This window comes from Ornithorhynchus anatinus, chromosome 2 (genome assembly GCF_004115215.2).
Source record: "Ornithorhynchus anatinus isolate Pmale09 chromosome 2, mOrnAna1.pri.v4, whole genome shotgun sequence".
NCBI lineage: Eukaryota > Metazoa > Chordata > Mammalia > Monotremata > Ornithorhynchidae > Ornithorhynchus > Ornithorhynchus anatinus.
Window position 1 is genome coordinate 49716626 of NC_041729.1, and position 23069 is coordinate 49739694.

Below are 23069 nucleotides of genomic sequence, written 5' to 3' on the forward strand. Positions count from 1 at the left end.
CTCTCGAGACTAGAAGGCAGCCGCCTTAGTGGTTGTTCTTACCGGCCTGAGGGTCGAGACGAGTCCGAGCGGAGCCGGGATGGAGTCGCTAATTACTGGCCGGTAGAGGTGAGGGAGTTGGCTGGGAATTTGGGGAAAAACTCAATTAAAAGGAAAGGAAAGCTCCAATAAGGTTGGCTCATTTTCTGAAGTGTTATTTTTTTCCAGAACTCTAGTCATATAAGAGGAGCTTCAATGGGTTCTCTTCCTCTCGGGAAGCAGTGCGGCCTTATGGGAAGTGTCCGGGCCTGGGAGGCAGAGGACCTGGGTTCTAATCCTAGCTCTGCCACTTGTCTGCTGGGTGACTCTGGGCAAGTCTCTTAACTTCTCTGTTTCCCTATCTGTAAAATCTGTAAAAGTCTCCATTTTATAGGAGACAACTTCTACTTTCCCTCCCACTTAAACTGTAAATCCCACGGCAGACAAGGGCCACGTTCCACCCAGTTATGTTATATACCTACCCCAGCGCTTAGTATTTTTATTGAAATTAATGCCTTCCTCCTCCTCTAGACTGTAAGTTCATTATGGGCAGGGAACGTGTCTGCTAATTCCCCTGTTTTGTACTCTCCCGAGGGTTTAAAACAGTGTTCTGCACATACTAAGCGCTCCATAAATACCACTGATCGATCGATTGATTAGCACAGTGTTTGGCACACAATAAGTGTTTAACAAACACCATTTTTCTTATTCTCTGACTTCTAAGAATCTCAAAGTACCAGAGTGTACTTTAATGAATGGCCGCAGAATGAACAGTCCGTGACAGGGTGTCTGCACAAAGCTCAACCAGCTGGGCCGGAGGAAAACGCAGACTGTCCCATAGAAATAGTCTCAACCACACTGTTTTCATGAGAAGCAGGATGGCTTAGTGGAAAGAGCATGGGGCTGGGACCTGAGTTCTAATCCCGGCTCTGTCACTTGCCTGCTGTGAGTCCTTGGGCAAGTCACTTCACTTCTCTGTGCCTCGGGTCCTCATCCGTAAAATGGGGATTAAGACCGCGAGCCCAGTGTGGGACAGGGACTGTTTCCAACCCAGTTAGCTTGTATCTACCCCAGTGCTTAGGTCAGTACCTGGCATAAGAAATACCACAATTATTCTAATTATTATTTAGGCCCTGAGGGGTAACCTCTTCCCTTCAACCACACTCCCCACCTCTTCCAAGGGGCAGTTCAAAGCACTGAAGATCTTAAATTGCTCCAGCTCTTACCCTCCCTCTTCCGCTGGACCCTGCAAAAGCCACAGCTGCCCTTTGTTGCAATGATAAGTCAATTAGGGTTCCCCAAATCAATCAATCAATGATATCTATTGAGTGCTTACTATGGGCAGAGTACTGTACCAAGCGCTTGGGAGAGTACAATTTATATTTATTTCTATGCAATAATTTGTAATTATCTGTAATTTATTTATATTGACGTCTGTCTTCCCCTCTAGACTCTAAGCTCATCGTAGGCGGGGAATATATCTGTTCGTTGTCATATGGTCCTCTCCCAAGCGCTTAGGACAGTGCTCTCCACAAAGTAAGCTCTCAATAACTATGATCGACCAACTGCAAAGTTAGTAGACACGTTCCTTGCCCGCAACGAACTTAGAGTCTAGAGAATCGATACTTTCTATTCCCACCTCCATCTCTCAGAGAGAGACTCGGGGGTTGCTCTGTTTGGGACACTGTCCTTGTCCCTCTCCCACACTGCAGTGAGACTCGGAAATTCAAACCTAAAACCTTTCCTTTCAGCAGCCTGACCCTGTCCCCACTCTCGTCCTTTCCGCCCTCCTTTTCGCTCTCCTCACCAGATCCGGGCCGTCCGGCCTTCAAGTCACGTGGACTTGAAATCGCCATCAATTAGGGGTCACTGCCTCTCCTCCGCTCCCAAGTCAGCCAGAGTTTCTACCGGGGCCCAGCGGCGGGGAATTCTACTTAAGAGGTTCTATTTAAATCCCGCTGTGCTACCCGTGTGCCGCTGAGAACTTCCCAGAGGTGGCGGAGATCTGTCAAGTTACATAAGTGCACGCATCTCAGTTTCTACTCAGCTAGAGAGGCTTTCTTCCAGACTTCATTAGCCTCGGTTCCTTAAAGGAACGGGAAAAAGGGGAAACTGAAAACAAGAGAAGGAAAAGGAGAAGGCCATGATACAGCATGGCCTAGTAGATAGAGGACGAGGCTGGGAGTCAGAAGGACCTGGGTTCTAATCCCGGCTCTGCCGCTTGACAGCCGTGCGACCTTGGGCCAGTCACTTAACTTCTCTGTGCCTCAGTTACCTCATCCGTCCAATGGGGATGGAGACTGTGAGCCCCACGTGGGACAACCTAATTACATTGTATCTACCCCAGCGCTTAGAATAGTAAGCACTTAACAAATGCCAACATTATTATTCTCTGGGCCTCAGTTACCTCATCTGTAAAATGTTGAGTGAGACTGTGAGCCCCTTGTGGGATAGGGACTGTGTCCAACCTGATCCGCTTGTATCTTCCCCAGCGCTTAGAACCGTGCTTGATACATACGAAGTGCTTAATGAATACCATCATCGTCGTCTTCGTCGTCATCAAGGCTTCTGGGCCTGGAGCTGAACGTGACCGTGTCCGATGGTGGTCAAATGATCCTTCCCCGTCGCGGGTGAATCTGCCTTGCCTTTACCTGCCCAGATCCACGGGCACTTCTAAGTCCTGTTTTCATTCATTCAATAGTATTTATTGAGCGCTTACTATATGCAGAGCACTGTACTAAGCGCTTGGAATGTACAAATGTACAAAGATAGAGTCTCTTCTCCTGCCTGGGCAGGATGCCAGGGTACCCAGGGAGAGAGGAAAACACCACCTAGGCATCCTCTCTGGTGTGCCTGAAGGATGTGCCACACACACTCTCTCTTTCTCTCTCTTTGCACATAAACTCTCTAAAGACAGCGAATGTATCTTGTACTTCAGTTGCATTTCTTGAGTCTAGTACAGAGCACTGCATTCAGTAGGTATTCTGTAAATACCACTGTGATTATCTCTCTAGTTAAAAAGACAAAGGTCTCGGTTTTTGACTCCCTCCCGGGCCAGCTGAGACCAAGTCCCAGCTTTCTTTCCACCAGGCTCACTCTAAAAGTTGGACTGGAAATAGAAACACGAGCTCTTGCAGATATTTCCGGCCTTCGCCGATTTCAGTCCTCAGTCCTCTTAGAGGCTTTTCTTCGAGGCCAGATGTGAGAATTTGAAGCTGCCTGAAGAAAAGATGTCTGTTGCTTTGCCCAAGTGGAAGGGCTTTGAGAAGCAATGGGGGCTAACGGGTAGAGCACAGGCCCGGAAGTCTAAAGGATCTGGATTCTAATCCCGGCTCTGCCACTTGTCTGCTGTATGACCTCGGGCAAGTCGCTTCACTTCTCTGTACCTCAGCTCCCTCATCTGTAAAATGGGGATTAAGACAGTGAGCCCCATTTGGGATGGAGACTGGGTCCAATCTGATTAGCCTTTATGTACCCCAGTGCTTAGGACAATGCCCGGTACATAGCGCTTAATAAATACCATTTTAAAAAGCCGTGGCAAAGGCACAGTGGGAATCTGTGGCATTGGAGAAATCAGAGGGAATTGGTCTTGGTTGGCTATACATGGGGTAGATGCTCCCTTTATTCACCCCCCTCCCAGCCCCCCAGCACTTACGTACATATCTGTCATTTATTTTTATTAGTGTCTATCTCCGCCTCTAGACTGAAAGCTCGTTGTAGGCAGGGAACGTGTCTGGTATATTGCAAAGCAATACACCAGAGACATTCTGTAAAATGGGGATTCGTCTGTAAAATGGGGATTAAGACTGTGAGCCCCATGTGGGACGGGAACTGTATCCAACCTGAATGTGTCTACCCAAGTGCTTAGTACGGTGCCTGACTCAAAGTAAGAGCTTAACAAACCCCATTAATTAAAAAAAAATGCTGTCCCCCAGAGGGACTTCAGACACTTCAGGGAAACTGAGTAAACCCCCATTTTCTAGTCCTGATGAACTGTGTTTGATGTTACTAGCGCCTCACGCCCGACCCTTGACTGTTGTTGATTAAAAGTCTCCTTGGCCCAAGGCGAGCTAAGAAGCCCTGAGTAATATTCGCTTCATGTAAATTGAGTCAACCCGTGTGAAATGGAGATAAAGTCCCAGTTCTGGAACTGCAGATATTTAATTATCTGAAACAGAGATAAACAGCAGGACCCGACTTGCACACGTGACGAAACTGGGCCGAGCTGGCCGTCCAGGAGCTGGAAAATGAAGTTATTAAAAGCTACTGGTGTGATTCAGCTTTGGAATTAAAGATGAGAAAATGAGTGTGTAGTCGGTGCCTTTATGAGGAAAGGTCTTCGCTGCTGCAGTGGTGGGGGCGGGGGAAGTCGTGAGGGAAAGGGGGTCAGGTGGACAGAGATGGGCCAAGAAACCATAGCTGGTTTGGACCTGTTCATTTCCAGGCCGTGTTTAATCACCACGGTATCGATTAACTGGGTGTAAACCAGTCTGCGATGCTCGGTTCAACGGTCGGCGCCAGGTGGCGAGGACGTCGGGCGGTTGATTTTCAGCTTGTGGGTGGATAAGCCGCAGGCCTGGTTTGGCCTGCGTGGGTTCCAGGTGGGTGGGTAGAGGAAAGATCCAGCCTACAAGCTGGGACGGAGGCGTAAAACACGCGGCACCTTGCCCTCTCCCAGTCGAATGTGCGCAGGCCTGGACATACGTGTGTATGAACTTGCACAGGTTCATACGAACATACATGCGTGAACGCAAACAAGCGGTTCTGGAGAGTCCGTCAGTTACTCGTATTTACTGAGCACTTACACTGTACTAAGCCCTTGGGAGAGCACAATGTAACAGACACATTCCCTGCAAACTAGGGGGAGTGGGGGCAGGGCAGCGGGCAACAGAGGCATAAAAGGGCCAGAGAAATAGCAATAAAAGCAAGAGGAGACAAACAGCCGCCGGGGGAGGGATGGTGAGTTTTGAGTTATAAGGAGCCCTGAGCTTTGGCCTTAATTATAAATCTTGTATTAATTATAGATCTGTAATTTATATTAATGTCTGCCTCCCCCTCTAGACTGTAAGCTCACTGTGGGTAGGGAATCTACCTGTTATATTGTCATACTGTGCTCTCCCAAGCGCTTAGTACAGTGCCCTGCACACAGTAAGCACTCGGTAAGTACGATCGACTGACTGCCCACAACGAGCTTCCAGTCGAGATGGGGGAGCAGGAGCCGGGCAGCTGGGAGGCTGCTCCAAGTTTGGGATTCCCCCAGAATTGTCCCTGATCCCTGGGGAAATGGTTGGGCAACGCAGGGAGAAGAACCACATCCTGTGTCTGGCCCCGTGGGATACTTCTGCTTTCTTTTTTTGTTATTATAATTTTATTTTTAATGGCATTTGTAAAGCACTGACAATGTGCCAGGCACTGTACTAAGCGCTGGGGGTAGATACCAGCTAATCGGGTGGACACGGTCCTTGTCCCACATGGGGTTCAATATCTTACTCCCCATTTTACAGATGAAGTAACTGAGGCATAGAGAAGTTAAGTGAAATACCCAAGGTCACACAGCTGACAAGCGGAGGAGCTGGGGTTAAAACCCAAGTCCTTCTGACTCCCGGGGCCTGTGCTCTATTCACTAGGCAGTGCTTGGCACACAGTAAGCGCTGAACCAACACCATCATCATCATTAACAAATACTATTATTTTTAGTATTAGGTCATGCTGCTGATTATTTGTCCATTCCTCTCTATCTAAAGCAGAAGTTCCCTCTCTCACTCTCTTTCCCTTTCTTTCTCTTTCCCTCTCCCTTCTCTCCTTCTCTCTCTCTCTCCCCCCGCACCCCCTTCCTCTCTCTCATCGTCCGTGGTATTGTTTGACCACTTACTGGGCGCAGAGCACTGTACTAAGCACTTGGGAGAGTACAGTGCCACAGAGGTGGTAGACACGTTCCTCTCGCTCTCTCTTCTCCCACTTCTCCTCAGCTCTCACTCTTCATTCCTTCCAAACTAACCCTCTCACCTTCTCCCTTCTCGCACCTCCGACTCCTTGCTCACACCCTTCCCGCTGCCAGGAACTCCTTCCCACTTCGGGTCCTCCAAACCCCAGCTCTTCCCATGTTCAAAACCCTCCGGAAAACCCAGCCCTTGCCAGAGGGCATTCCCCACCTAGCTCCACCTTCCCCAGCTGGTTCCATCTAATAGCCACCTTGAGCTGTAAGGGGTACAATCTCAGCACTGAAGCATATTCCCAATTCACATTTACTCACCCTCATTTATTTATCCTCCCATATTCATTCTTTCATTCATTCATTCATTCAATAGTATTTATTGAGCGCTTACTATGTGCAGAGCACTGTACTAAGCGCTTGGAATGAACAGGTCGGCAACAGATAGAGACGGTCCCTGCCGTTTGACGGGCTCACGGTCTAACCGGGGGAGACGGGCAGACGAGAACGATGGCGATAAATAGAGTCGAGGGGAAGAACATCTCGTAAAAACAATGGCAACTAAATAGAATCAGGGTGATGTGCATCTCATTAAACAAAATAAATAGGGTGGTAAAGATATATACAGTCTAGCGGATGAGTACAGTGCTGAGGGGGTGAGATGGGAGAGGGGGAGGAGGAGAGGGAAGGGGGGAGAAGAGGGTTTAGCTGCAGAGAGGTGAAGGGGGGGTAGAGGGAGCAGAGGGAAAAAGGGGGGAGCTCAGTCTGGGAAGGCCTCTTGGCGGAGGTGAGTTTTAAGTAGGGATTTGAAGAGGGGAAGAGAATCAGTTTGGCGGAGGTGAGGAGGGAGGGCGTTCCGGGACCCCGGGAGGACGAGGCCCGGGGGTCGACGGCGGGTTAGGCGAGACCGAGGGACGGTGAGGAGGTGGGCGGCAGATCCCGCTATCAGGAACTTTGGTGGTGTTTCTTCCTCCTCCAGATAGCTGGAAATCACTCGTTTCTGTCAGTCGCCCCTCCATTAAATCATAGACTGCTTGAGGGCGGGGACAAGGGCTCTTACTCTATCGTAAGAGTCATTTCACATACACGCTTCGCCCAGATAGGTGCTCGATAAATCCGATGAATTGGACTGTAAGCTCGTCTTGAGCAGGGGTTGTGTCTGTTTATTCGAATCCCGGCTCTGCCACTTGTCAGCTGTGTGACTGTGGGCAAGTCACTTCACTTCTCTGTGCCTCAGTTTCCTCATCTGGAAAATGGGGATTAACTGTGAGCCTCACGTGGGACAACCTGATGACCCTGTATCTACCCCAGCGCTTAGAACAGTGCTCTGCACATAGTAAGTGCTTAACAAATACCAACGTTATTATTATTATTTTTACTGTTGTATTTGCCAAGTGCTCCGCTCAGCGATCTGCACACAGTAAGGGCTCAGTAAGAACAACCGAATGAATCGAAAGAATGATTGACTGCTGTTTCCCTTCCTCACGCCTTAGTCACTGAGGGGCAAGAGAAGAGCAGGAGGAGCATTGATTCAATTGTATTTATTGAGCGCTTACTGTGTGCAGAGCACTCTACTAAGCGCTTGGAAAGTACAATTTAGTAAAAAGAGAGATGATCTCTGCCCAGGCCCCAGGCTCACAGTCTAAAAGGAGGGAGCAGACATCAAAACGAGTGAACAGGCATCAATATAAACAGGATTAGAGAGGCGTGCACATCAAAACAAGTAAACGGCACGGCTTAATGGAAAGAGCTAGGGCTCGGGAATCGGAGGTCTGGGGTTCTAATCCCGGCTCCGCCGCTTTTTAGCTGTGTGACTTCGGGCCAATCACTTAATTTCTCTGGGCCTCAGTTCCCTCCTCTGTTAAATGGCAATTAAGACCGTGAGCCCCTCGTGGGACAATCTCACTACTTGTACTACTTTGAGAAGCAATATGGATTAGTGGAAAGAGCCCGGGCTTGGGAGTCAGAGGTCATGGGTTCGAATCCTGGCTCTGCCGCTTGTCAGCTGTGTGACTGTGGGCAAGTCACTTAACTTCTCTGGGTCTCAGTTACCTCATCTGTAAAATGGGGATAAAGGCTGCGAGCCTCACATGGGACAACCTGATTACCCTGTATCTACCTCAGTGCTTAGAACAGTGCTCTGCACATTGTAAGCACTTCACAAATACCAACATTATTATTATTATTATTATTAAACAGGCATTAATATAAATAAATAGCACTGTAGCTATCTACATCTATACACAAATGCTGTGGGGCGGAGAGTCGGGGAGCGGCAGAGCAAAAGAGAAGGACAGAGCCGAGGCGAGCGGGTCACCCGGAACGGCATTCCCCCGGGAGGGGAGAGGCAGACAGGCAGCGGCTGTGGCCCGGGCCCCTCCAGACCCCAGCCCGCTGATTCCCCGGGCCTCCGAGAGCCAGGGGATAGCCTCGGCCACAGAGCATCCATCTGTCTCCCTCGGCCTGGCCTCCGTGGGGGCTGAGTACTTAGCAGCAGGTGTGACCATCAACAGTCGTGTCCCCGTTCTTACAGAAGGGCCATCCGGGTCATTCCGGATAAAGCTCTGGCAGCGTTCCCCGGTCCTCTCTAACCCCGGTCCTCTCTAACCCTCCGTCACGTCACCCCGCCAACCTCCAGGGCCACAGGGGCTACTTGAGATACTCAGTTTTCTCCGGGCGGAATCCCTCCCCTCTCCTTGAAGTGACAGCAGCCCAGCGCTCATTGCCTGGAGGTGGGAGGAAAATCAGACAGGCCCTTAGAAATTGTAAACGGTTAAAAAGATAGTCGGGATATTAAGTCGATGAAAAGGGATTGGTAGGCCATCGTACTTTCCTTCTCTAGTTTTCCACAGAACGGATTTGAGAGTCAGAAGAGTTGGCTTCTAATCTCACCTCTTCCACTTGCATGCCTCAGTTTCCTCATTTATTCAATCGTATTTATTGAGCGCTTACTGTGTGCAGAGCACTGTACTAAGCGCTTGGAGTGTACAATTCGGCAACGGAGACAATCCCTGCCCAGTGACGGGCTCACAGTCTAAACGGCGGAGACAGACAACAAAACAAAACAGAACAAAACAAAACAAGTAGTCTGGCGACACCTGTAAAGTGGGGCTAAAATGCTCATTCTCACCTCCTCCAGCCCCCTACACTTCCTTTGGCTTAAACTTTGAGCTCCTTGCAGGGTAGAGACTGTGTCCTCTCTGATTACCTTGGTCTACCCCAGTGCTTATCACAGCGCTGGCACAGAGAAAGGAAAGGTTTAACAAATACCACAGTCATTATTATAAACTCCTTGTAGGGAGGGAGCATGTCTATCAGTTGTGTTACATTTTACTCTCCCAAGGGCTTAGGTCAGTGCTCTGAACTCACAGTGCTCTACAAATTTAACTACCTAGTAGATAAAGAATGAACCTGGGAGTCAGAGGACCTGGGTTCTGGTTCTAATCCTGGCTCTGACACTTGTCAACTGTAAAGTCACTTCCCTTCTCTGGGCCTCTGTTTCCTCATCTGTACAATGGGGATTAAGACTGTGAGACCCGTGAGGGACATGGACTGTGTCCTACCTGATTATCACATATCTGTCTCAGCGCTTAGTACAGAGCCTGCCACATAGTAAGTGCTTAACTAATACCATTAAAGAGACAGGACATGAGTAATCTTATGAGAGATGGCCAAGTAGGGAGAAACCACGCAGAGCGGGGGGACTTTGGCTGCAGTTAGAGGTTCTTGGTTTTTGCTGTTTGTCCTGTTAGATCCTAAATGTAGAGATGTAATAATAATTATGTTGGTATTTGTTAAGTGCTAACTATGTGCAGAGCACTGTTCTAAGCCCCGGGGAAGATACAGGGCAATCAGGTTGTCCCACGTGAGGCTCACAGTGAATCCTCATTTTACAGTTGAGGTAACTGAGAAGGCCCAGAGAAGTTAAATGACTTGCCCACAGTCACACAGCTGACAAGTGGCAGAGCCGGGATTCGAACCCATGACCTCCGACACCCAAGCCCGGGCTCTTTCCACTGAGCCATGCTGCTTCTCCATCAATGTAATCTCAATCTCAATCTCAATTGTAATTCTCAATCAATGTAACCACCCTAGCAAGCCCCGTCCATCATTTCTCAGGGCCAAAATGCAAACACTCAGCCAAAGTTAGTAGTCGCCATGATCGGTAAAACCTAAGCTTAAAAATATCCCCCAAATAGTTACTTTCTTTACCCTCTCCTGCCCCTCAGCTGCTCCTGCTACTCTTCTTCTTCCCCCTGCTTCTTCCTCTGTCTCCTTCTCCCTCCTTCCCTCCTTCTCTCCTTCCCCGTCCTGCCTTCTACCGTCTCTGGCCTGATTTGGCGCGGTGCTTTCCGAGAAGCGCCGGTACTTACATAAACCTGAGTTCCGATTCGCGTCTGACTAAGACTTCCCGAAGACGTTGGATCTTGGCCATCTCCAGCTCGATCTCCTCGGGCATCATTGTCGTCTCGGCCATGGAGATGATGTCGAGTCGACCTGGGGAAAGGAAGACGTGAAGCGTGTGAGTCCGGTCGAGGACCCGGCTCAGGGCCTTGAGAGGAGGCAAGACGAATCATCCCCCAACAGGCAGGGATCTCGGGAGTCGGTGTCAGGGACCTGTGGGAATCTCCGGATGCCAGACAAAATGGAAGGTTTCCCTAAGGTTTGATCGATTGCTTCCGTTGGCTAGCGACTGGTAAAAACACAAGGATTTGTTTCAGTTGCAGATCAGAGGGCGGGACAGTTGTACTAATTGAGCGCTTACTGTGTGCGAAGCACTGTACTAAGTGCTTGGAAGAGTACCGTATCACAGTAAATGGACACGTTCCCTGCCCATGATGAGTTACAGTCTAGAGGGGAGATAGACATTAATACAAATCAATAAATGAATTAGATATGCACATAAGGCGATGTTCTGCAAGTGGATGTTCTGCTTTGCACTTAACAATAATAATAATAATAATAGCTATTATTAACACGGTATTTTTTAAGCAGTTACTATGTGCCAGATTCTGTTCTAAGTGCTGGGGTAGACATAAGCTAATCAGTTTGGACACAGTCCATGTCCCCCATGGGACTCACAGTCTTAATCCCCATTTTACAAAAGAGGTAACTGAAGCACAGATGACCTGCCCAAAGTCACACAGCAGACAAGTGGTCGAGTCGGGATCAGAACCCAGGACCTTCTGCTGCCCAGGCCTGAGCTCTATCCTCTAGGCCAAGCTGGCGTTCCACTTGGAGATATATTTCCGTCTTTCTCCCTCTTTAGAGTGTAATAATAATAATGTTGGTATTCGTTAAGCACTTACTATGTGCAAAGCACTGTTCTAAGCGCTGGGGTAGATACACGGTAATCAGGTTGTCCCACGTGAGGCTCACAGTTCCCTCCGTGTGAGGGAACTGAGGCACAGAGAAATTAAGTTCATTCATTCATTCAATAGTATTTATTGAGCGCTTACTATGTGCAGAGCACTGTACTAAGCGCTTGGGATGAACAGGTCGGCAACAGATAGAGACAGTCCCTGCCGTTTGACGGGCTTACAGTCTAATCGGGGGAGACGCACAGACAAGAACAATGGGACTAAACAGCGTCAAGGGGAAGAACATCTCGTAAAAACAATGGCAACTAAATAGAATCAAGGCGATGTACAATTCATTAACAAAACAAATAGGGTAACGAAAATATATACAGTTGAGCGGACGAGTACAGTGCTGTGGGGATGGGAAGGGAGAGGTGGAGGAGCAGAGGGAAAAGGGGAAAATGAGGCTTTAGCTGCGGAGAGGTAAAGGGGGGATGGCAGAGGGAGTAGAGGGGGAAGAGGAGCTCAGTCTGGGAAGGCCTCTTGGAGGAGGTGATTTTTAAGTAAGGTTTTGAAGAGGGAAAGAGAATCAGTTTGGCGGAGGTGAGGAGGGAGGGCGTTCCAGGACCGCGGGAGGACGCGACCCAGGGGTCGACGGCGGGATAGGCGAGACCGAGGGACGGCGAGGAGGTGGGCGGCAGAGGAGCGGAGCGTGCGGGGTGGGCGGTAGAAAGAGAGAAGGGAGGAGAGGTAGGGAGGGGCAAGGTGATGGAGAGCCTCGAAGCCTAGAGTGAGGAGTTTTTGTTTGGAGCGGAGGTCGATAGGCAACCACTGGAGTTGTTTAAGAAGGGGAGTGACATGCCCAGATCGTTTCTGCAGGAAGATGAGCCGGGCAGCGGAGTGAAGAATAGACCGGAGCGGGGCGAGAGAGGAGGAAGGGAGGTCAGAGAGAATTAAGTGACTTGCCCACAGTCACACAGCTGACAAGTGGCAGAGCTGGGATTTGAACTCATGACCCCTGACTCCAAAGCCCGTGCTCTTTCCACTGAGCCACGCTGCTTCTTGTAGATAGACGACAGTCAATTGGGACACCGTTCCTGCCCCACCTGGATCCAAGTAGGAGGTCCAAGTAGGAGGGAAGACGGATATTCACATCCCCATTTCACAGATGAGACAAGTGAAGCGACTTACCCAAGGTCACATGGCCGACAAGCGACGGAGCTGGGATTAGAACCCAGGTCTCCCGACTCCCACGTCTGTGCTCTTTCCACTAAGCCGTGCTGCTATTCTTAGCCCAAACAAGAAGAGCAACAGCAATCAGTGTCGTGCTTGGGATAGTAGGTAAATCTTTTGTTTTTAGCTAGCTGCGGTATCTACTGAGCTTTCACTATGTGCCAAGCACTGGAGTAGATCAGTCAATCAATCAGTGACATTTACTGAGCACTTCACGTGCAGAGCACTGTACTAATGTATTAATGTCTGTTTCCCCTCTAGATTGTAAGCGCTATCTGTTACCGATTTGTACATTCCGAGCGCTTAGTACAGTGCTCTGCATATAGTAAGCGCTCAATAAATACTACCGAAAGAATGAACGAATGAATAAACTCCTTGTGAGCAGGGAACCTGCTTGTTGATTGTTGTGTTATACTCTCCCAAGTGCTTAGTACAGTGCTCTGCACACAATAAGTGCTCAATATATACAGTTGACTGACTGGCTGTACTAAGCGCTTGGGAGAGTACAATGCAACCGAATTAGTCTGCAAGAATTATATAAGGGGTAGAGGAGAAGCAGCATGGCTTAGTGGATAAAGCACAGGCCTGGGAGTCCCAAGGATCTGAGTTCTAATTCCAACTCCACCACATGTCTACAGTATGACCTTGGGCAAGTCACTTCACTTCTCTGGGCCTCAGTTACCTCATCTGTAAAATGGGGATGAAGACTGTGAGCCCCACGTGGGACAGGGACCGATTACCTTGAATGATGATGGTGATGGTATGTGTTAAGTGGGTGCCAAGCACTGTTCTAAGCGCTGGGACAGAGAGAAGGTAATCAAGTTGTCCCACGTGGGACGCTCAGTCTTTATCCCCATACTACAGATGAGGTAACTGAGGCTCAGAGAAGTTAAGTGACTTGCCCAAGTCACCCAGCTGATAATAGGTAGAGCTAGGATTAGAACCCGTGACCTCTGAAGCCCAAACCCGGTCTCTTTCCACTAAACCACGCTGCTTCTCTTGTATCTACCCCAGCTCCTGGCACATAGTAAACGCTTAACAAATACCACGATTATTATTATTATTATTTCTTCACTTCTCTGTGTCTCTATTACCTTATCTGTAAAAGGGAGAGTAGGGACTGAGACCTCCATGTAGGACTTGGAATGTGTCCAACTTAATTAGCTTGTATCTACCTCAGTGCTTGGTACAGTGCCTGGCACGTAATAAGCACTTAAAACACACCATTAAAAAAAAATTTAAAAAAGAAACAACAAAAACCAAAAAATACTCCCACCAGTGGGAATTCTCGATTCTGCGGCCCCTTGCAAGTCACCCCCTGATTTTTTATTTTTGAATGGCCTCCCTCCCCAAAGCTCCCCTAGAGATGTACATCCCCTTGATTCTATTTATTGCTACTATTTTTGTCCGTCCGTCTCCCCCGATCAGACCGTAAGCCCGTCAACGGGCAGGGACCGTCTCTATCTGTTGCCGAATTGTCCATTCCAAGCGCTTAGTACAGTGCTCTGCACATAGTAAACGCTCAGTAAATACTATTGAATGAATGAATGAATCCATCTCTCTGCAGACCAAGCACCCAAACACAAATTCAGACCTCCGCGAGGGAAGCTCTGACGAAGACCACAAATGGTGATTAAACCGACGAACTCAGACTGGCCCCTAGCAGTTAACGGGGAAACCAGTTCGAACCGCCGGGGAGGCTGACGGAATACCACACAGAGGCAGGCCAGTTAGTTCCTGAGGCCAGGAAGCGATTTGGGTGCTATTCGAGTCGTAGAGCAAATGTTTGCCTCCTCCACCAGCATCAAGAGTAAGCACGGGCCTGCAACGGACTCTGGGAGGAGACGCTACGGAGAGGGAAATCCTGGCAGCCCTGGCTTGGCCTGTTTGGGCTCGGCAAAGAGCCAGACTCGAACGTTACAACTGCCAGATCACGCTCCTTATTGTCATGATCGGATCTGGATTCCTACCCGCTCTGTGTGTGGCCGGGGGCGGGGAGGGGCGCGGGGAAGAGGGGGCGGCTCGGTGTCTGGAATAGGGACTACGAGAGATTTGCAGAGTGAAGAGACGACAGGGTCCCGTCCACAAGGCCCTGACCCTGTAAAGGGGAAGACGAGATGGATCCACACTGGGTTAACCCAACAGCAACCACATAAATGTGGACCTAAACACCCTTCCGGCACACGTAAAGATATCTGCAGTCGTATGTCCACATGGGAGGAGAAGATGATTTTTTAAATGGTATCTGTAAAGTGCTTACTGTGTGCCCGGCACTGTACTAAACGCAGGGGTAGATACGAGCTAATCAGGTGGGGCACGGTCCACGTCCTACATGAGGCTCACGGACTTACTCCCCATTTTACAGCTCAGGGAACCGAGGCACAGAGAAGTTAAGTGACTGGACTACGGTCACCCGGCAGACAAGTGGCAGAGCCAGGATCAGAACCCAGGTCCTTCTTTCGCCCAGGCCCCTGCTCTATCCCCTAGGCCAGGCTGTTTCTCTAATTTATTGGGTAATTCGTAAAAGGGAAGCATCTACTGCCAAAGCTGGGAGGGCTAGAGGATGCTGAATAGTATAATCGGGGGAGTTTAAGTTTGGTTTTTTTTATGGTATTTGTTAAGCGCTCACTGTGTGTCAAGCACTGTTGTAAGCCCTGGGGTAGATTGATCAATCAGTCCTATTTATTGAGCGCTCACTGTTTGCAGAGCACAGTACTAAGCAGGTGGGAGAGTCCAACGTAGCAGAGTCGGTAGCAACGTTCTCTGCCCACAGCGAGCTTACAGGTGGCGGTGGATACAAGTCTATCCGGTTGGGCACGGTCCTTGTCCCACGTGGGACTCACAGTGTAAATAGGTATTGAATCCCCACTTTACAGATGAGGACACAGAGGCACAGAGAAGTTAAGTGACTTGCCCAGGGTCACACAGCAGGCAACCGGTAGAGCAGGGATCAGAACCCAAGTCCTCTGTCTCCCGGGCCCACGTTCTTTCCCCTACGCCGGGCTGCTGTAATGGAAGTCGATTCTGTCGAACACACTGGGCAGATTGCAAACCAGCCCATAACTCACATCTAGAGTCTGTGCGGATTCGAGTCTCCGCCCCTCTTAGACTCTAAGCTCGTTGTGGACGGGGAACGCGTCCACAACTCTGTTACATTATACTCTCCCAGCCGCTTAGTCCGTTGCTCTGCAGACGATAAGCGCTCCGTAAATACCGTCGATAGATTGATTTCTGGCTTAGCAAGAGCAAGGTGTTCATCCCCCCTCAGACGCTGATTGAGCAGCCCACGGTGGCGGGCCCTGAGTCGGGGGTCCACAGGCCCTCGGTTCTCCAAGCCACCTTACCCAGTGGGCCCCCGTGAAAATTGGCCAGTTTCACAGCACTGGTTTCCACTTTCTGGCGTGAGGTGACGGGGGCATCCATTCAAACTGTCCCTTTCTTTAATCCTCCTCCTTCTGATGCAGCCGTTCAGGCGAACCAGCGCCTGACATTTCCTTGTGTGCACACGCGGGTGCACGACGTAGCGGATAGGTCCCGGTCCTGGGAGTCAGCGGGTCATGGGTTCTAATCCCGCCTCCGCCACTTGTCTGCGGTGTGGCCTTGGGCAAGTCACTTCACTTCTCTGCGCCTCATTTACTTCAGCTGTAAAATGGCGATTGAGACTGTGAGCCCCACAGGGGATGGGGACCGTGTCCAACCCGATTTGCTTGTAACTACCCCAGATCTCTGTACAGAGGCCTGGCCCATAGCAAGGGCTTAACAAATACCACAGTTATTATTATATTCCCTCAGACCGGTAGAGGGGGACACCCCTGTGGGCAGGCGGGGGCCAGTTTACTACCACCTATTCTCGATTCAATCCCCATAGTGAGGGACTCCCCTCAGCTCCCCCAACCCTGTGCAGTGCCGGTTAAGGCAGACTAGGGGAACAGATCTCGGGTTTATCGAAGGCAAATGGAAAGTGACTCATTCCCTGTCCACGAGGGCACCGGGAGGCCCACTGCAGGTCCTGTCGTTCTGTGAGCTGAGGGGGGGGGCCCTCGTTTTGAGCCGAGCGGGCTCTGCTCTCACCTCCCCCGTTACCTGGATTAGTCAGCCCGGCCGAGCGAGCCGGAGCATTCGGTCGGGTTTGCAAAATATCTCCACTGCCTCCCGGGGAGAGGCGAGGAGGGGGTGGGAAGGAAGGGGAGAGCAAAGGGCTCGAGCGAGGCGAACAAACGGCACGACCATCGCTGCTCTGCAGAAACGCACGCCTCGATCGGTTGCCCGGAAAGGGGAGTCATGCGAGGCCATGCCACGCCAAAGAGGGTCAAGCTTCACTTTGATGGTGTGCTCAGAACCAGAACAGCTATCGGTGCAGGAGGAGCAGCTCGTGGAAGCAAGAGAAAAGATTCTCCGAAGAATCTACTCCCCGGCCCTCATTCTTTGTCTCTCATGCTGCTCTCCTCCTCCCTGCCGTCTGGTCCTCCCTCCCCCTTCACATCCAGTAGACCACCCCTCTCCCCATCTTCGAGGCCTTTCTGAGATCACGTCTCTCCCGGGAGACCTTCCCTCCAGTAGTCTCTCCTCTCACCCCCAACTGCCCCTTCAGCACTTCCATGTCCCTTGAGGACTTGGGTAGCCACCCTCTCCCCAGAACCCCCACCCCTACCCCCTAACACTTACAAACTCATCGTTAAACGGTGTTGCTTTCCTCTTCCTGGAATTTATTTCAGCGTCTGTCTCCCCAGCTACACTGTAAACTCCTTGAGGGCAGATACCATGTGGCTTAATGGACAGAGCACCGTCCAGGGAGTCCGAAGGACCTGGGCTCTGATTCCGACTCTACCACGTGTCTGCTGTGTGACCTTGGGCGAGTCCCTTCACTTCTCTGGGCCTCAGTTCCCTCATCTGTAAAATGGGGATTAAGAGTGTGAGCCCCAAGTGGGACGGGGACCGTGTCCAACCCCGTTAACTCGTATCTACCCCAGCGCTCGGACCAGTGCTTGGCACATAGTAAGCCCTTAGCAAGTACATAATTATGATGATTATTCCTACCGCTATTGTACTTTCCCAAGTGCTTAGTAGAGCGCTGTGCAGAGAGAAAGTGCTCAATACATAGTAAGGACTGAGAGACTGGAATGGGTTCAAGCTGAATGCACACCAAAAAACCATCCGCCTTCCTGAAAAGGGGGACAGGTCTCCGAATGGGACAAATTGTTCTCGAAGGCAGGAAGTGTGGTTTATTTATTTATTTATTTATTTCGGAGTACCTGAGATGAGAATAGTTGTGCTGTGAGTCCTTTGATCAGGCGGCAGACTTATTTTGACTTCTTTGGTCACCCCACCCCCACGGTGTCCCCTCGAAGAGGCCCTTGAGCCTCTCAGTTAAGACGGGTTCAGAGAGCACTGTCAGAATCAGTCGATCACTGGTATTTATTGAGCGCTCTGTGCAGATCACTGTACTAAGCACTTGGGAGAGTTACAATACAATAGGATTAGTAGGCATGTTCCCTGTCCATAATGAGCTTACGGTCTAGAGGATAATCGAAGATCAGGTAATAACAATAAGGTCATTGTGCTAACTAAAATTTCATCAACAGTTTATGTTTTTCATAGCACTTTCACAACTCCGTTTCGTTCCTAAAACAACATGGCTATTTCAGGACTGCTTCCTGGATACAGACAATTACTGATTCATGCCCCTTTCCTAGGACTCTCCAACTCGCTCAGTTTACCAGCTAACGCCGAGGCTCCCCAGGGATACACGTTACGCGTGGAGGGGGAAAGGGCTAGATGCGCAGATTAAAAATAGTCGTGGGGGAAGCTAAAATAGCCGCATTACAGGGGGAAATGAATCAGCGCTGGACTGGATTGGCGAAGCAGATTGGCCCAGTGGATAAAGCATGAGCTGGAAATCAGAAGGACCTGGGTTCTAATCCCATCTCTGTCACTTTTCTGCCGTGTGGGCAAGTCATTTCACTTCCCTGTGCCTCAGTTATCTCGTCTGTAAAATGGGGACTAAGACTGTGAGGCCCATGTAGGACAGGGGCTGTGTCCAACCCGATTAACTTACGACTAATCTAGTGCTTAGTACATTTTCTGACGCATAGAAAGCACTTCATGCAATCTTAAAAAAAAAAAAAAATGGTTCAGCCACGATTCGGTTTTAAGACTGGCTGGGGTTGAAAACTGGATGGCTTGTTTTCCCACTCAGTGGAAGAATAAGGTGACTCAAGATTAAATTGTTGACCTTATTTAGAAGCCTAAAGTTTCAGAGTTGGGAACAGGAAAGGGTCTCCTCTAGCTGGATTGGTTTAAACGGGGTTCTGTATCGAGGGAGGGATGGATGACGTCTGGCAGCCCCTATGGTTCTCTGCATCCTGGACTAAATGAAGGCTTCTGGATAAGGAGGATTCTCACCCTTAGCATCTAGAGGAGCAGAACCAATGCCAATAATCTCCTCTATCAGGACCCCTTCCCCGCCATATGGCCTATTCTTCAGGTTCAGACAATTCGGTTGGAGGTTCAGGAAGAAAACATCGCCGCGTCCCTCCAAATATCCCATTGCCGCCGCCGGAGACCGAGTTATAATAATAATAAAGATAACAGTAACTGTAGTATTTGTTAAGCACTTACTATGTACCAAGCACTGGACTAAGCTCTGGGGTAGATTCAAGATAATTGGGTTGCACACAGCCCCTGTCCCACATAGGGCTCACAGTCTTAATCCCCATTTTACAGATGAGGGAACTGAGGCACCGAGAAGTGAAATGACTTGCCAAGGTCACACAGCAGACAAGTGGCGAAGCCGGGATTACTTGGCTGGAAGGGCCAGGCGTCTGACTCGGTGGTCGCATCGCTTACGTTTGGACAGTCTAGTGGCCTGATTAGAGGAAGCCCGAGAGGGTCGGGTCGGCACACGCATTTTACTTCGGGTGAAGTCGGAGTCGGCTACCCTACCGTGGGACTTTTTGACTATGTGAACACACTGACGTCACTGCATTACTCATCTGCAATTAACGGAGTACGTCACTCTGGGTAATTTGGGCTAAAAACGGGCATGGCCGATATCGGTTCAGCTATCAGTCCCCCATTTAGAACATTGTTCCTGTGAGAAAATTCGTTCTGACCTGCAGTTTTCAGGACCCAAATGTGTCAAAGGTTTGAGGGCAACCTGAACAGTGAAGAGTAGATATTGGTGCCTTCCCCATTTTAGGAAACAGTGCTCTAGGGCCTCAGCTCAAAATCAATCAATCAACCAATCACATTTATTGATCACTTACTGTGTGTGCAGAGCACTGTGTTAAGCGCTTGGGAGAGTACAGTATAACGGAGTCGATAGACATAATAATTGTAGTATTTGTTAAGTGCTTACTATGTGGCAAGCATTTTTTTTTGGTATTTGTTAAACGCTAACTATGTGCCAAGCACTGTTCTAAGCGCTAGGTAGATTCAAGGTCATTAGGTTGTCCCTCGTGGGGCTCACAGTCTTCATCCCCATTTTACAGATGGAGTAACTGAGGCACAGAGAGGTTAAGTGACTTGTCCAAAGTCACACAGCTGATAAGTGGCAGAGCTGGGAATAGAACCCACGACCCCTGACTCCCAAGCCCAGGCTCTTTCCACTGAGCCACGCTGCTTCTCAGCGTGCATTTTACTAAGTGCAGAGTGGGGGCCCCATGTGGGACAACCGGATTACCTTGTATCTCTCCCAGCGCTTAGAACAGTGCCTGGCACACAGTAAGCGCTTCAGTACCGTAATTATTATTATTATTATTACTAAGCGCTTTCCCCTCCTGCAAAGAGCTTACGGTCTAGAGGTGCTGAGTACAGTGCTCTGCACGTAGTAAGCACTCAACAGAAACCATTGATTGATGATAAATGGAAATAAATAAATGGCGGATGTGTACCTAAGTGCCGTGGGGCTAAGGGAGGGGTGAATAAAGGGAGCTAATCCATGGTGTCAGGGCGAAGCGGGAGAAGGGGAAATGGGGGCTTAGTCGGGGAAGGCTTCTTGGAAGAGATGCGCCTTCAGAAAGACTAAAGGTGGGGAAAGATATCGACTGAAGGACACCAAGTCAAGACTGATGACTTCTGTCTTCCTGCAAAGGAGGCAGCAGAGGCTCTCAGGGGAAAAAAGGGATGGAGGGAATCTGGGAGCCCTCCACCACATGTCAGGTTGCCAACTGCTCTCCGTAACCAAGGGGGAAATCTTGGGACTTGCAACATGTTAAGCATATAATTATAATTAACTGCTGAGCTGTGGGGATGAACCATCTGAATAGGCAGGGAAATGAAAAACGAACCTTAATTTAGGCTCAGACACGGCGAACTCCAAAAAGCCTATGCTTCGAGGGAGGCGGGATCCAGAAATGAGGAAGTCTGGCCAACCCGGTGCTAAAACAATCCTGCGGGGAAAAAGAGATGTGCATTTTCCTGGGCATTTGCCCGATGTTGGGGCTCAGGTAGCTGAATACTAGATGTTTCAGAATCAAAGTGTAAACGGAAACTATACGGGCCGTAGAATCGGGGCGTTTCTAAGGTCCGGAAGAGAGCATGGGGGGGGTCATCTAGTCCATCCCTCTGCCTCCAGGCAGGGCTACCCCAAGACAGGTGAGAACTTTCCTCCACCTACTGTGGTTAGTTCTTCAAGGACAAGGGAAGCAGTGTGGCCTAGTGGAAAGAGGACAGGGATGGGAGTCAGAATGACCTGGGTTTTAACCCCAGGTCCGCCAGGTGACCGTTCCGTGACCTTGGGAAAGTCACTTCACTTCTCTGTGCCTCACTTACCTCATCTGTAAAATGGGGATTAAGACCGTCATCCCCAAAGCATGGACTGTGTCCAACCTGATTAGCTCATACCCATTCCAGTGCTTAGTACAGTGCCAGGCACAAAGTCAGCACTTAACAAATAATGTTTTTAAAAAAAGGCTCAATATCCCGATCTAGTTCACCCCAAATTTGCCTGACCAATTATGTAATCCCTCAGTTTTTCTTTTCTGATCAAAATACTATGGGAAGAATCTTCCAGAATAGTACAAAAGAGGTCCCTCATGGGGCTCAGAGTCTTAGTAGGAGGGAGAACAGTTAATTGCTGTTTATAACACTCCTATATCCAGTACTCACAAAACTTCTCCTTCAAGTCAGAGGACCTAGGTTCTAAACCCAGTTCTGCCACTTGCCTGCTGTCTGACTTTAGCCAAGATGCTTAACTTCTTCATACCTCAGTTCCTCACCTGTAAAATGGGAATTCAATACCTGTTCTCCCTCCTACTTAGACTGCGAGTCCCTTGTGGAACAGGGTCGAGCCCCACCTGACTATCTCGTTTCTATTATTATTTTCGAGTGCCGTCAAGCCGTTTCCAATTCATAGCAACTCTAAGGATCTATTTTCTCCAGAACGTCCTGTCTTCTGCCATAATCCGTAACCTTGCTAACGGTTCTTCTGTTATCGTTGTTATGGTTTCTATCCAATCTAGCTGCTGGTCTGCCTCTTCCGCATTTTCCCCGGACTTTTCCTAGCATTACTGTCTTCTCCGGAGAGTTAGGCCTCCTGATTATGAGAAGCAGCATGAACTAGTGGATGGAGCCCGGGTCTAGGAGTCAGAAGGTCAGGGGTTCTAATCCCGGCTCCGCCGCTTGTCTGCTGTGTGATCTTGTGCCAGTTTTACTTCTCTGTGGCTCAGTTACCTCATCTGTAAAATGGGGATTGAGACCTGGAGCCCCACACTGGAAAGGGCTGTGTCCATCCTAAGTTGCTTGTATCTATCCCAGTGCTTAGTACAGTGCCTGGTCCATAGTAAGTGTGTAACAGATACTATAAGAACGCTAATTTTGTGTCCAAAATATGCTAATCTGAGTCGAGACCTTTGCCCTTCCGAAGACCACTTTGGTTTAATTTGCTCCAAAATCCATCCGTTCTGTTTTTTGGGCCGTCCATGATCATCACAAAAGCCTTCTCCAACAACACATTTCAAAAGAATCGATGCTCTCTCTATCCTGTTTTTTCACCGTCCAGCTTTCGGATCCATACGCTGTCACTGGAAACGCCATAGAATTGACAACTCGTCTCTACCCCAGTGCTCAGTATGGTGCTTGGCAGTCAATCAGCCAATCAGTGGTGTTTATTGAACTCTTTCTCCGTGCAGAGCACTCTACTAAGTTCTAGGGAGAGTTCACTACAACACAATCAGCCGACACGTTTCCTTCCCATAACGAGCTAACGGCCCAGCGCACATAATGATCACTTAAGAAATACCATAGTCATCACTTCTCCATATCTTCTACTTTCCCGGAATACTCCGAACCATAACGATAATCAGATCTGCTCTCAGACTTGGCTAAAAATGGATTTTTTTTGGTTGGGCCTGTCATATTGGTCCGGTAGGGGCCATTAAGAAAGGCTGTGCAGAATATCTGCGCAGATAAATAAATAGAATAAATAGGCCAAAGATTTTGAGTGAAGTAAATCAACTGTGCATCTGGATCTTTTTCTTAGTGCCTTTTATAACATGCTGGAAGGTCTGGCTCCAGTTTTCTTAGTTTTCATTTGTTTAGGGCAGTTTCTGCCGGCAGGAGGTTTGTGTTGGTAAAGTTCAATAACT

General features: G+C 49.3%; 1 protein-coding gene across 2 annotated transcripts in view; it reads right to left on the reverse strand.

The window, feature by feature from the left end:
- BMERB1 (bMERB domain containing 1) overlaps nucleotides 1–23069 on the reverse strand; it is a 62911-nt gene that overhangs the window by 17209 nt on the left and 22633 nt on the right. For both annotated transcript variants that reach the window (XM_029057842.2, XM_001508468.5), the window contains exon 2: nucleotides 10324–10447. In XM_029057842.2, the coding sequence (XP_028913675.1) occupies nucleotides 10324–10447 (124 nt within the window). The remainder of the gene's footprint in view (nucleotides 1–10323; nucleotides 10448–23069) is intronic.